The 15558-nt window shown below is 40.5% G+C and overlaps 1 protein-coding gene across 4 annotated transcripts in view; it reads left to right on the top strand.

The window, feature by feature from the left end:
* npnta (nephronectin a) overlaps positions 1-15558 on the top strand; it is a 79848-nt gene that overhangs the window by 2210 nt on the left and 62080 nt on the right. For all 4 annotated transcript variants that reach the window (XM_047364522.1, XM_047364523.1, XM_047364524.1 and 1 more), the window contains exon 2: positions 14104-14204. In XM_047364522.1, the coding sequence (XP_047220478.1) occupies positions 14104-14204 (101 nt within the window). The remainder of the gene's footprint in view (positions 1-14103; positions 14205-15558) is intronic.

A 15558-nucleotide genomic window follows, 5' to 3' on the forward strand; every position in this document is an offset into this window, starting at 1 on the left:
GATGCTGCCACCACCATGTCTCACCATGGGTGTTTAGGGTGATGTGCAGTGTTAGGTTTCCTTACAGGCCAGACGTAATGTCCATCTTATCTGACCAGAGCACATTTGTCTACATGTTTCTCCATCATGGTTTATGATAAAATATGAAAACATTCAAGAGATATGAATTACTTTGCAAGACACAGTATCTCAGTCAGGCAGACTGATCTCCACAGCAGAATCCTGCCACACATTCAGCATTTAGCAAATTAACACAACTTTTATTTGAAGAATATTAGAGCTAATTGTCATTTAAATGGCTTCAAGCCCTAACAGACATTGTCCTTCCACCTGTTGATTTGTTTGAAATGAGGAGATGTGTATGTCTGTTATTTTTCAAAGCTCAGCTCCTCCAACTGAGTTTCTGCTTTGAATAAGCATATTCCTGAATAAGCAATTAGGAGATCAAAGGTTTCAGCCAGCTGGAAAAATTGTGTTTTTGTGCAAGACAGAATGAAGGAGAAAACACGGAACTAGGTTAGCATTTGCCAGTGCATACCTTCATATCACAGATGTTTTTCAAGTCTATTTTTCTTCCTAATCATCAGGGCTAATATCTGTCTGAGATGCCTCATGAGGAGAGTATGGCTCTGACTTTATTTCATGCACTGCCTTTGTGAAATAATCATTTATTTCAACCTTAGCAGCAGCATATTGTACATTATTAACATTCCTGCTGATGGAGTGGCTTGTCACCATGCTCATAATTTGCCAATTTTTATGGGTATAAACATGCTCAGACTCGAGTCCCTCGCTACAATATTAATTCCTTGAAAAAAATATCTCCTGAGAGTCGGTGCAAGCAAGGAAAACATTTATCACCTAGTTTTGCTCACATATTGCCTTTTAGAGAGCATTCTTAACAGGCTTATCCATCTGGCCCTGAAGGGCCCTTTGCGGGCATCGTCGGGGAGATAGTTCTCTCCCATAGCAGCACATAATAAGCTTAATATACCTGCTACAGTGTTTCCACAGCATGTCACAGTTGCTGCTCCCATTTTTTACTCCTGGGAAGGGACCAAAACCCAGCCTGTTACATGTCATAACAGAAAATACCTGAATGGGAAAGGCAGCATGTACAGTAGAGGGTATTCTTCACCACTGATGTCATTAAGTTGTTAAGGTTCACACAGCCAAACGGTGCATACCAGACATCTTCGGTCATAATCCAAAGCTTGTGAAAGCGTGCCAGGTTATGTTGGGATATTGGGTCCACATTTGGGTTTTCAGGCATGGAAGTAAGTAGAAAGTAGAAAGAGCAGTCATCTGAGAGCCTAAAAAACATCTCGCAGCAACTCATAGTTCTCTCATCTTTTTAGTCTGCTTTGCAAATAACTGCTGTATGTCAAGGTGTTTGACACAACCAAATAAAATATAGAAATTATATTGGTGTGTATTATTGTATAAAAAGATGAGTTAAAAATGCTTTTTCTTTTACTAAAAAAAAGGCTATACTGAGGCTCATAATGACTTGTTTTTGCACTGGAGGGATGGCCCCAGTTATGGGATGGCCTCCGGAAGAGCCGGATGAGTCAGACATGTTTGTTAATGTTTATGTATAATCCATTTTAAGATTGAAGAAGTTCTCTTTGCCATTGACAGAAAACTGGCTGGTACTTCTTTTCTGACAAGACATTTTCTGTTTTTCTAAGGTGTAACTGAAGATGCACTGTTGTTTTATCTGTTTACTGTACTGTGTGCAGTGTTGTCCATCATTACAACCAACAGATTGTGCAGTATCCCATCCATCCATGCATTTTCTACATCTGCCTCATCCTTACAGGGTTGCATTGAGCACAAGAACGTTTGTATCTCCAGCGCTCAGAGGGTGAGAGGTTGGTTACAATCGGGACAGTCACAATCCATCACAGCGCAACACAGAGACAGGCAGCACAGACAACTGTGCACGCAGACAGTTACATGTAATGGCAATTTACACTGGCAAATTAACCTAACATGCATGTTTTGGGAACGAAGCCTGAGTATATGGAGTGAACCCAGACATGCACTGGGAGAACATCTAATCTTCCCACAGAAAGGCCAAGTCTGAATTCAACCCCAAGATTACCTTGCTGCAAGGCCACGGCACTAACAACTGCACCACAATACCGCCCCGTGAAGCTCCTATTTCTAGAATCTTTTCTGTGAACTCTGGAGCTCTTCCCCACCGTTTTTTCTTTTTAAATGTACACTACAACAACACGCATCAACACCGGCATGGGGGTCTTATCCGGCATTGATTAGGATGTGGCCCTGGTTTGGTGGAGGGGCTGGCCGACTGGACTGCTTGGTGGGCCATGGTGCACCATTCGGGGCTGTCGGTGGCTGGCGGGCTGGGGCGTCCCCAGGGTTTGGGGGTGGAGTTGGTGGGGTGCCCGGTAACTGGGGCCGCCGTGGCCTTCTTCCACTGCTTCCTGCTGTGGTTCATGTCCATGGTCGGGCGCCGGGCTGCGGTTGGCGGTCTGGTGGGTGGGGCGACGGAGCATGTCTTGTGACTGCACCGGGGCGGCTGTCGGGTTGTGCTTGGCCTGGAGCGGTTGGCCTGCATGGCCCAGGTACCCGGCTGGTGCATGTATCCCTCTCGTGGACTGGTGGGCTGGGGCTGCTGGCGCTGTCTGGGGGGTTTGGGCGGGCTTGGAGGTGTGCTGCTCTGCTGGCTGTCGTGTTGAGGGGGGGATTGGGGCAGTGGGCTGGGGGGAGGTGTGGAGGGGCTGCAGCCTGTGGGGTGGAGGGGTTGTGTCCACTTCTAGGGCGTGGGGTCACCGGCGTTTGGATCGGCTGGGCGGCGATGGTGGAACTGAGCTGGGTAGTGTTTCTCCCTGGGCGGTCGTTGCAGTGGCAGTGATGTAGTGTTTTTTGTGGCTGAAGGGGGCGTGGTGGGGGACACTGGCCCTGGGTGCCTGCCGCTGGCCGGGGACCTCTAGGTGGATGAGTTTGTCTCGTCATGGTGTGGGGTCGGGGTCCTGTTGTGGGTGCGGTGCTCGGTGGGGCCTGCCCTGATGCGCCAGTGGGCGGGGGTGGCGTTGCGCGGGGCCCTTGCCTTGCCGTTGCGGTGCGCTGTGTGGTGGGGGAGCGAGGTGCGGCTGGGGTTCTTAGAGCGGGGCTGTGTGTGGAGCTTGTGCTGTGTGGGTGTGGCTTCATCGGCTTCTCGGCCACGGAGTTCACCTGTGGGGGTGTGCCCCTGTGGGGGAGGGGATTTGTGGCGTTTGGGTTCGGGGGGATGTGTTCGATATCGGTGTCCTTGTTGGGGGTGGCCCTGTGGGGAGGTTCTTGTTGGGGTTCACTGGGGGTGGGAGACTCATGGGGTTGGGATCGGAGTTCATTGGGGGGTCGGGACTGCTTAGTCCTGGGGCGGCTCCGGTTGGCGGGCTGGTTTGAGCCATGTGGACCCCTCTTTTGTACATAGCCCCCTCTCCGGAGGTGGATGGGGGTTGTTGGGGACTGGGTTCGGGGCAGGGTGGCGGGAGCCGGGCCGGGGTCACCCGGGTCTGGGCAGTGCCGGCGCTGTCTGCCTGCCTCTGCCCCAGGAGGGAAGGGGACCACCTCCTGGGTCCGGGGGTTGGTTGCCCCTACGGGGTACCGGCGCCTGGACCCGGGAGTATAGAGTAAGCATGGGGAGTGTGACTGAGAGTATGATGTTCATTGTTGTTTGTCTTTACGTTGGGTGCGAGTGATTTTATGTGTATGCAGGGTGGGAGTGGGTGATTGTGACTGTGTGCCTGTTTTTTTTTTTTTTTGTGACAGGTTGGGTCTTGGACTCCCTCTCCTGGATCAGGAGAGGGAGCAGCATATTATGCAGGGCTTATTTCCTCCCCGCCACACTACGGTAAGTCCCAACGGTGGTTCTCCTGGGGTTCCTGTGCTTTGGGGGGCCTTTGGATGTCTGTGGCTCGGATCTCCTCAGTGTCCGTCCAGGGACCATGGGGCAGGTCTGTGGGTCCTCACACTCGCTATTGCATATTTTTGTGGAGAAACCTTGTGTACCACACTCATACTCACAGGTGTTAAGCTTCAGGTGTTGACAGATACACAGATGTTCTATATTGGGCTGCACTTCACACTAAGTACATTTTACATTTATAATTACCGTGTACTATTTTGTTAAAAAAAAAAAAACAAAGAAAAAAACAGCTGCAGGTGTATAAGCAAGCAGGTTGTAATCTTGTATTCTCTTCATCCTTCTTTCTCTCCTCCACTCTTTCCTCCTTTTCTCCCCTTTTTCCCTTTTCCCCCATCTCTCTCTGTTTTGAGCTTTTTTTTTCCTTTTCATTTCAGTCTCTGCGTCTGTAACAATTGAAATATTCCCAAAGAAGTTTATGGTATAGTTTCTTCTATAAATATCAAGCAGAGCTTTAAAGCATTAGCTGTGATGCTCCGCTTGTGAAAGTAAATCTGTTGGGCAATTTCTTGGCACTCAGACAACAATTCTGAGCGATACTCTGCCGGACAGGACACGGTAAAAAAAAAAAAACACAAGAGAAAAAAGTTTTGACAAGATCTGTAGGTGTCATAGTTCCATTTAGTGGTGGACCAGAGGTGCAGGACAAGCAGAGAAAGTTGATGAGATAATCACTCTTTTAATGAGGAGAGCCAACTTACAAATGCCGGTGCAGGGTTAACAGGAGATCCAGGTAACAAAGTTCATGAATAATCAGTCCTGGTTTCTGGGTTGCAGCAAAACCACAACGTAGCAAGAACAGACAGACTAAATAGACTAACGACACCACGTGGGACAAAGGTCAAAGACGAACTTAAATTCAGATGAAGGTGGACATGAAACAATAGGGCAGGTAATTAGGGACAACAGACACAGGTGTGGAGGAGGCGTGTGGGAAGACAGAGGGGCAGGTGAACCAGATAGGGATAACGAGAACATGAGGAGCCCGACAAGACAAATAGTAAACAAACCCCAGGGACCAAAATACAGGAAGATAACAGATCTAATAATACAATAAATAGCACTGCCAACAGAACACAACTTAGGAAATAAAACACCAGAAACGAGGACTCAAGAACTAACCAAACTTAGTAGCAGCTAAACACCTGACTAAACGTAAACAAATACCGAAGCAAGAAACACATTCTGTGACAGCAGGTTGATTGAATAATTTTAGTTGATTCTGATTCTCACAAATGCTATCACAAAGAATTGCGTTATTCTCTTTGCCTTTGCTTCCTAAGTGTTTTGGCCTTTGTAACCTAGATCTGTGGATTGTTGGAAGTGGAGTTGGGGGTTGATATTTGGAATCTGATGGAAAACAAATTGTAAGAAACAAACATTTTTTTTTGAGAAACTGCTGCTCTTAAAGGGTTTATCCCATAATGCGTTACATTTTCAGCTTTTAGTCATGCTTTTTTTGATTGTGCATCCATGGTTTTAGCACTGATTCAAATTGTTGCTTCTTTTTCTTGCTTTAAATGGAAATAAGCTGCCTTTTCTTAGATTGCTGATACCCTGGAAACCAAAGCAAAACACGGCTGGAAAAATAGTGTGTGGGTGCTACTTCTGGTTTTTACACACATGTGGCTGCTAGCAAAATACACGTGCAGAGATTAATGTTTGTGATTATTATTTTTAAAAATATTTTTACAAAACCCCTGGCTGACCCATTTTGGCTGACCACATGTTGCAAGTGCCTTACACACTGCTGGTACATTGTTAGTGTGAAGAAAAAAACATGTAAAAACCCTAATGCATGCCAGTATGGGAGAGCCATGCACCATTGGATCATTTTGCAAAGCATAAAAGATGATAAATTATCTAAGTAATTAATAGCTTAACCCCTCAGTTTATTGATATTAGAGCATTTTTTGTATTTATACTGAGATAAATAATATGATATGAGTGTTTAAACTATTTCTTCACTGTGGTCCCATACAAAAATACATAAAACCTTATCCTAAAAATACAGCTTTTTATGCCACAGAGATCATTAGAAGGAGAGGCCAAGAATTCATTCTTCAGACCGATTTCAGGTTTTGAAAATGGTTTGATTTTGATAGATTATGGGACTGATAGATTTATAAACCTGAATAAAGTTTACTGTATCTTAGTGACCACTCATGATAGTGAGATAAACTCACGACTTTAAATTTATATGATTGAAGCTGATGAAACTGAGCAGAAATTCATAAATCAGTGTTAATTTTGACTACACACTAAATTTATTCAGTTATTCTCTTGACTAAAATGTAATTGAGATTTTGTCATAGTTTAGTCAGCAGTAGTCATTTTAGTTTTAGTCTAGTTTTAGTCTCCTGTAAATTTAGATGAATAAAAGAAAGGTTACAGAGGAATGATTTTTTAGGGTCTCTTACATCTTTAGGAAAATTATTATACTATAGCCCTTCAAAACAAGGAGTACCTTACCTCTATAATTCATTTCTTTTCTCTGGCCTTGGACTGAGTATACAGCAATAATAGTTCTTAAAAATCTTAACTCTTCTGTGTTTTGTTTACTTTTATTACAGTTTAATTCAATTTGGTATTTTATGGTTGTTAGTGTAATTGTGAAGCACCTGGGTAAACTGTTCTTTTTTTTAAATGTGCTATATAGATACATTTTACATTGACATTAAAATTAAAAAAATAATTGTCTTAGGGTGGAATGGAGTTAAAATTATACAGTATTTGGCTCATCAAACAAAAACAAATTCTTCATCTTCACCACAGTGAGAGGTAATCCTTTGGACCTGTCTATTTTAATGTGGCCTCCTCCTTGGTCTGCTACTAAACTGCTACATGGACCTGACAGCTTCCAGAAACTGTCCTAACAGTTGAAGTGCATGAAGCTGGTAGGACATGTGAAAAGAGAGCACATTTGTCAGGACTAGTCACCAAGGAAAGCCACGGTCTATTGCCCTGGGAAGACTGGACCTTAAACAGTTTGGATCTACTGATACCTAGCTAATAAATACTGCTCTAGCATCAAAAGCATAGCCAGTGATTCTTTCAGTTCGTAGTGGTGTGACGCTCCTCTCGCCCAATGCCTGCTGCAGATGGGCACTAACACAGAACGCTTAACAGTTCAATATCTTCTTTAATATAAGAAGGGAAAATTAAAAATGGAGGATGAAGTTTAGGTCACAGACCAATCTGGACCCGTCAGTTTATGTGCCAGAACTGCCAGAATAGAGTTCGAAATCACGCCTTATTACTGTCACTCATTGGCTGTTTGTCACGTCTTTGCTTGAATTCTTTCGATGTACAGTTCAACACTACCATCTCTTCACTTAAAGGACGGACTGATTCACTTAGCAGATAACTGGTTGTGTCCGTACTGGTACAGGTGTTCGATATATGAAGGTTTCTGCAGTTTGTATGACGTATAGAACAGGGTTTCTGACACAAAGAGACTTTTAATTTGACACTGAGCACATGTCCAAGGTGTGGAGGAAAAAAGGAAAAACTTTTGCAGGAACATTACACAAAAGTAGACAATTGCAATTTAGCAGACTACGCAAACACAGTTATTTAGGTCTCAAAAGGTTGATCAGTGCTTTCTGATTTGGTTGGCAAGATATTCTTGATTCCTAGGATTCTAAGGTCGAGTCTTTGTCCAAACTCCGTTCAGGAGCATGCACTTCCAAGGCCCTGGTCAACCAAGCAGATTCAGACTTATGGTAATGTGAGACCTGTGCTGCATTTTATAATAAGTTGGATTCTAATATTTGTAAAACACATCTTTTAGGCCGAGAGCAACCAAAAATGCCAACAGTCTGTTACTCTAGACCCAGTACTATCTCATGATGAAGGCCATTTGCACATTAAAGTACAAGTTTATGTTTAAGGTTTGAAACCATCAATAATCAATATTTAAAACTGCATTTATATCTATTACATCATTGTAGATTATTTTAGATCTCTCTTAATTTCTAAATCAGCAAAATAAGATCATGAACCTTAATGAGGACCTTACGGCAAGACCTTTCTAACATAACAACTCAGATGCTTCTCATATTTTGAGACCTTAGAACGCCCCCTGCATGGAATAAGGGTATTTTAACAAGAGCTAAAGTTCTACATAAGCATTTTGAAGGGACCTGGAAAAAAGCAGTTATTTTCAGTTAAAGTGTTAGTGTGTACTAAATGATATTAGAACATCTATTTGTAGGTATACTAAGACAAATAATCTGATTTTTGTTATTTAACTGTTTCTTTGCACAATAATCGTGTACAAACCAAAGGAAGGATCATGCTGTAAAAATATTGGAAGTACTTCAGTCAGTGAAAACGCTTTCTTTAAGAACTCGTTGTCATAACAAGCATGCTTTAACTGCAAACTGGACCTTAGGCTTTGATGTTAACAGTATTTAACTCCTGATACACTCGTTGGAGTTCATGTTGGTGAAACATTGCAAGATATCTGTGTTGTCATTATTTCAGCATGAGCCTCTAAACAAGCCCCGGATTAAACTTAAGTACCTTTTTCTTTTTCATCAGAAGTACCAACAAAACATTAAAGTACAGTATTGCACTACCCAGCCAGGTTTTCACTCAACAAATACCCACCCCTGTACATAAAATTCATTTCATAAGCCCTCGTATTTCTCACCCTAATATAAATCTTTTGGCCTATAATTGGCGGGCGGCTGGATGGTGCATCGTGTTAATATGATGGTCTTGGCTGTGTGTGTGCAGAGTTGGCAAGGCATTCAGCAGGAGTGGTTAATTAAAAACGGTGTGACACATTACAACTCCTGCAAGCCTTCAGCTGAGCTCAGCAGGTTGAAACAGGTCTCTCATGTTGAGATGCTACAACTGCAGCAGGTAATGTTCACGGATGTGCACAAGAACAGTCCAGTCTGCTGCTCTTTTCATGCTTCATGGATAGATGAGACATTGATTGGATCATCTTCACAATGAAACCAGAGCATATACTTTTACGGTCGGATTATTAAGGTAATCTCCTCACTGTGAAAACCCTTTACCGTCTAAAAAGAAAGAATGCCCTGCTGTATATTTTGCAGCAATACAATGGAAGGACAATATTGTATCCACAATATTATCAGGCTCTTAGGAAAGAAGCTTGTCTTTTAGACTGTACTTGAGAGGAGGTGTCACGCATCATGCGTGAAGGGTAATAATTATCTGCTTGACTTCCCTCGGGGCTTTAGTCCAATTTTGGATCATTATTCAGGCCTTCAGGGTAATAAATGCAGGTATTATACTAAAGTCAAATTGATATGCCAGTTATTCATTCAGTTAAATATCAAGCTGGTCTTTAATGTGCAGTATCCACCCATAGTTCCCACTATTGACTTTGATTAGTTCTCACCTTTGTATCTCTAAAAGGTCAAGTAAAAACCCATAATGACATACCAGTGTTTCATTTGATAAAACTGTGATCCAGTAAGCTGCATGAAGCCATCAGTTTAAAGTTTACATCGTGTTGATTTTCAGAAAAGCCTCTGTGATTCAGAGTAGCGGTGGGAACACAATGAAACATAATGCCATATTCATGTGTAATTAAGTGGGATTTTTTGGAGAAACCATCAGAGGGAAATGTTTGATTCAATAATCCTGTACTCCTCACCTGTCAACTTCTCATCTCTGCCCTAATGCCTATGTAGGAGTTGAAACAGTAGTATTTTATTGATCTTCATTGTTTCATAAGTAACAAAATTGCAACAAAATTTCAGGATTTTACAGAGCCCAACACCACAAAATCTAAATTGGTTCAGTTAGTTACAGTAGATACAGTACTGGACTTTGAATCAGAAAAAAATACTAAGCAAAGACATAAACAACATAAGATCTTAATGGTTTCATAATGTTGGATGGTTTCAGAGTTTTAACACATATAATCAATTATAACATAATGTGATCAGTGCTATTAAAAAAGCAGCAATTATTCCTACAGCTGTCATTTCTACAGTTATAATAATGTTACATAGATTTCTATTCTGATTTTAGTACACAGACTCACATATGGAGCGTGAGAAAACAGAAGTTGAGTTCGTTCACACTGTTTACAGTCATTTCTTTCATGTGTTTATAGGAGAGATTGACTTATTAATTAATGTAAGCTGAAGATATTTTGGAAATCAAGGAATAAGTCCTGGTTCAGTCTAAAGTAATGAGATGAAATTTAAACTTAGTGTCAGCTACGACAGTATGTTGTTTTAAAATATGTTATTTGTTTTAAACAAATGTCCAAAGTCACAGAAAACATTAAACCTTTGCTTAATGTAGTACGTTTTTTAAGTAAACATGCTTCTTGTGCAGACCTTTATGTTGTCTTTGGTGTTTCTCCTGTTGAGAAATGCTTGGGTATGGTTTTAGCTTGTTAATTAGTCAGGCTATCCGCACAGGCAGTGTGGGCAGTCAGCTTCTTAACAGATACACCACTCTTAGCATGTTCACTGTACTTTCAAGTCAGTGTGAAGTGGTGCTTGGCACTCCTTTAGCTTCCAAGAACCTACGTTTGTTTTTCTTTGAATCAAAGGAAAAGTGTAGTTGCCTTCTTTCAGCCAGCTGACTGGCAACATGACAGCTGACAGCAACAGGTGGGAGAGGAATGGTTTAAGTCTACTGTATGTTTTAAACAGCTGGAGAACATTCTGATCAATCCATCCCCTTTTCTGATGTCTTGTCAAAAGTACTTTCAACTGTTTGAAAATGGAATGATGGAAGACACTAACAGTTTTGTAGCCGTAACCTTTTAAAACCTTAACTTGCACATACAATATTCATATTTATATGCAGTGTAAACTCTTGCATTGTTTCTCTGCTTTGGGTTTAAAAATACACAAACAATAACATCTAAAGGTAATTTAGGATGGCCAATTAACCTAACATGCATCTTTTTGTATTGTGGGAGGAATATGGAATACCCAGACACTGAGAAACCACACACAACAAAACAATATTGATACAAAAATAAACTCCTTTTTGAGTTTCTTCTGAAGTTTTACAATACAATAAAAGTAAAAAGAACACAACAATTACACTATGGAAGGGCACTGGCAAAAATCGAGATCAGAACCAGGAACTGCGTTAACAAAAAGGGAGGATATCTGTTGGCAGTTATAATTTGAGTTAATTACTAAAAATGAATAAGAGATAAGCAGGTTAATAAGGAAGAAATGCATCGAAGTAGCAATATATCTTCACTCTTGATATGTGAGCTTATTCTAATTGGCGTTAAGCTTATTTACACCCATGAATGAATACATGAGATTGTTCAAAGATGGTAAGTGATAATCAGCCTTCAGTTTGCACATTTGAATCAAACCAAACAGCAGTTTTCTACACTGTCTTTTTGTTCTCTTGATAATAACCATATACTATATTGGGACATGTTTATAATCAACACTGGGGGTTAATTTTGCCCTATTCTGACTCTTTTAAGGTCCTTTTGTTTTTTTTCCATCTTGTATCTTCATTTATATACCATTTAATATTTCTTTTCATTTGCTTGTCTTTCCCTTATTTCCCTTGCTTCTTTTTTTTCTGCTCTCCTCTCCTTACTCTGTTTGACTGCCTGCCTTCCGGCTTGCCAGGCAGTGGACAAACATTTTCCCTGTATCTGCCACTCTCACTTAGCATCCATCTGTTTTTTTTTTTACCGCTGAGGTGATTGGCAGCAGGAACAAGCATTAGCATTTCCTCATCTTGGCATGGAGACACTAACAGGCATGGATAGCAGCAAAGGATGTGCCTTGAATACTGAACAAGGCCCAAACTTTCTCACAGGGGTGTACAAGAAAGAATCATCTGTGCTTTGGAAGTGAAAACCCCTCCCTCTTTATTTTTTCACAGGATGAAATCAAATATTGTTTTTTTTTTCATTTCCTTTACTTTCTGTAAAGCTAAAATGCTCCAGACTTTAATAAAGGTTGATTTGTATCTTCTAATTTGGAAAAAAAATCACTTTTTCTTCTTATTTTCGGCATGATTCTAGTAACTCAGACCAGCTCTCAAAATAGGAGGCTTGGATTTTCTTCAATATCCTTAAAAGGATTCATTCCTTTCTCTTTTCTTGGTACAGATAAAAAGGTAATCCACTTGTAGTATCTGCCAAGAAGCTATTTTCCTACTCTGAGCTGGGCAGAGTATGCTGCAACAAAAAAAAAAATCAAGTCATCATAACTCTTATAGAAATAGGAAATCACCTATTTCTGTATGAAACTAACCCCGGCACATCCTCTATGTGGCATTAAAGATATCCTCGGCTGTCATGAAAAGGGCAATGCAGGAAAATATTGCATTTTCAAGGGCAGTCAGAATAGCTCATAATCTAGATCTCTACAGTAATGTGAGTCTTGGTGGTGCAGCTACATTCCAGTTGAGTCTGGCAAGCTTTCAGAACACATCTCCAGTCTGATGTCACATAAACCACCTGATTTGATGTGCTGAAATATCTGCTTACATGGAGCAAAGACAATCTGCCACATTCAAGCGTTGGAAATCAGTGACGTGCGATGAGGTTCATGACTGGTGAGGCACAGACGCCTCTGAAAGTAAAAACATATGAACTCAAAACAAAGGTTTATATTTCAATTTTGACCTTAAAGGAATCATTTTATTATTTTAAAAGCTTTTAATTATGCTTCAATCAATACTTATCTATTCAACAAAACTATAGCAAGAAAAACAAAATAATGTTTTATATAGCTAGGAAGGATATATGTCAAATTTGGTTATTAAAATATTATTTTCATTTTGGCTAATCTCTCTTTTCCTATTAAAATTGAAAGTTGTGTATAATTATATCTTTCTTTGTATATGAAGCCAATGCAAGCAGGTTGCATTAATCAAGTATTTTAAGATCTCCTTGTTCTCCCTCGTATTGTGGATGCTAATGTTCAGTCTATGCTGCCCATTCATTTCCAAATCTGTGTACTCCACACTGTTTTCAGGTGTACCACCCTGATTGTAAAGAGCACCACATTTCTTACTCTCTCTAAAACCTCCTGTTTTGACTAAAAAAATCTTGACTTAGAAAAATCATTTTCTAGGTTTGAAGTAGTCTTCTGTATTGTTGGATCAAATTTAAATAAGAGTATGGTTACAGGACTTGTCAGTGAAAACACCACTGACTTCTGGGTAGCTGAAGAATACATAGCGACGTGCTGTTAGCTGTCTGTGCCCATGGGGCTCAGCACTGCCCCCTATCAGTGGGGGATGGTACTTTTTCCTCACCTTGTCCATTTTCACTGCACTTTTATGGCAGATTAGAAAGATTAAATATGTTACACACTTTCACTAAATATATTAGGCAGACTGTGGAATGTCAGCATGTTTAGTACATGTGTAATCCAGCATACATATTGGCAATATAAAGAGAGACAGCAATGGGCATGCGCTAACTGCCTGCATCAGTCAGTGTGTGTAACAGCGCTGTCAGTGGTGAGGCACAGCTTTTCATTGCCTCAGAGAGCTTTTCTCCCATGTATTTAAATCGGTGATACGTAAATTCAGAGATTTTGACTATAAAAATGTTAAAATTATAGAGAAAACTAGTTTATAGAACAGTCAAGTGGACAAATTGATTCTCTCTTATCATTGCTAGTATTTTACTTGTCATGATGCAGTCAGGGGAGGCAGGTGAGGCACAAGCCCCTGACACCACATCACTGGTGGAAATGTGGCCTGGCAGCTTTGATTATACAACATTTTTTAAATTTGTTTATTTTATAAACAGTGCATATTAAACCTTTTTTACATGGCACTGAAACTGAAATATTTTGAGCTGACTAGGATCTAACTACTGTTGTACCGTTTTGTTACACATTATGCAGATAACTACAGGGACAAAAGGTAAATACTTGAAATATTGTGGGGAAAATAAAGTAGTAAATGAGACACCTTTGTGTTTCAGCCTTGCAACTAAAAAAGATCAAACATGTGTACATGATCAAGAAAATGATACATATTCAGAGTTTCAGTCAAATACAGTATATTTCAACTCTATTCAGTGCAAACTATTCATGTTTTCTACTGTTACAAGGAAACAGCACAGGTTGTATGGAGGCTTTGAAATCTTTGTGAATTGTGATAATAGATAGATAGGTCCTTTTCATACCCTGCTGAGAACTGATTGTGTTATCCACTCACAGGTGGCCTCGGCAGATGGCATCATCCAATGGCCTGTGTCGATATGGGGCCAGGGTGGACTGCTGCTGGGGATGGACGCGCCGCTCCTGGGGTCACTGTCAGCGTGAGTGCCAACATTGCTGCTGCTGGGGGCTAGTGGGACTAACGAGGTTGCAATGTTTCAAGCTGGGGGCAAAAATGCTATTAAACTAAAGACAAGCTGCAGTGGAACACACAAATGACCAGACATATATGCACATGTATACTCTCACAACACACACAGTTGATGAAGTCTTTCTGAAAACACTGACGATAATGGCTGGTTTGAATTGTAGGTCTGTTGATTTTATGTTTTTGCCGGACATGGCCGTAACGCACCTCTACTGCGCACATTTAAAGATAACCAGGATCTGTTTTTATGTCAGAACTGAACAAAAATCTCTATCTACCACTAAGAGAGGAAAAACAGCACCAATTCATGGTTTGTTAAGATGTACATACTGTACCTTGATTCATCAGAATATTAAGCAACAGTTTAGAGGATTCAGAGGATGTGTTTTGTTGATCATTATATGACTGCCATGCCACAGTTTTGTCTTGTGTTTTTATATAGCCTTATATTTTTACCATGTACACACAATGCAAATACCCTCTACTTTCCTGTACTGTTACCCAGGAAGATGTAAATACATTAGTGGGACCACTATTTGCATGATTGGCTCACAAACGTCTATTCCTTTGCATGGCTTGATGCCTTGAGTTCTTGCTGCTTTGCTGTGGACATTTAACAAAAGATGTGGTCTGGAGATACATAAACATGCCTTTTCCATTGTGGGACATTATCAACCTGCAATTCATGAGAGCAGATAAGAAAAAAAAAATGTGTTTGTTTGTTTTAGATGTCGACAAGAAATTCAGTACCTCTGTCAATGTTATGTGTAGCTGCAGGCTAGAGTCAATAGGTGTTTGACTTAGATTTAACAATGTGGAGAAAATTCCAGCTGAGCCCATTGCAAAGGATTAAAAAATAAAACACCATGGCTTACGCAAGTGCAGGAAAATGATTTCAACAAAATACATTTAAAAATTGGCATCAATGATCCCCATAAATTATTTAGGAAGTTTGTATTTAGTGAAGCTCTTCCACATTTTGAGGCGTGCAGAGCATACAGGTTTTGTTGAATTAGGTTAGAACATCAAGACTTTCATTTTTTTTTCATTTTTGACCACCTACTCACACATATACAAACGGTAAGCAATAGTTTAAACTCAAAGCTCTTGTTGGATTTTCAAATATTTTAGGTAGAATGTATCAAATTCAGATAATTCAAAGAGGCATAAGATATTGGTTGAAAAGGTTTCTCTCGCCATTAAATGACCCATGATGCCGTGGAAAGTTGCAATTTGATCTGGTTTGGCCACCATACTAAAACTGCTCCATAAACTTGTTCTATTCATACATTAATGATGGTTGTCTT

This window comes from Girardinichthys multiradiatus, chromosome 5 (genome assembly GCF_021462225.1).
Source record: "Girardinichthys multiradiatus isolate DD_20200921_A chromosome 5, DD_fGirMul_XY1, whole genome shotgun sequence".
In the NCBI taxonomy this organism is placed as follows: domain Eukaryota; kingdom Metazoa; phylum Chordata; class Actinopteri; order Cyprinodontiformes; family Goodeidae; genus Girardinichthys; species Girardinichthys multiradiatus.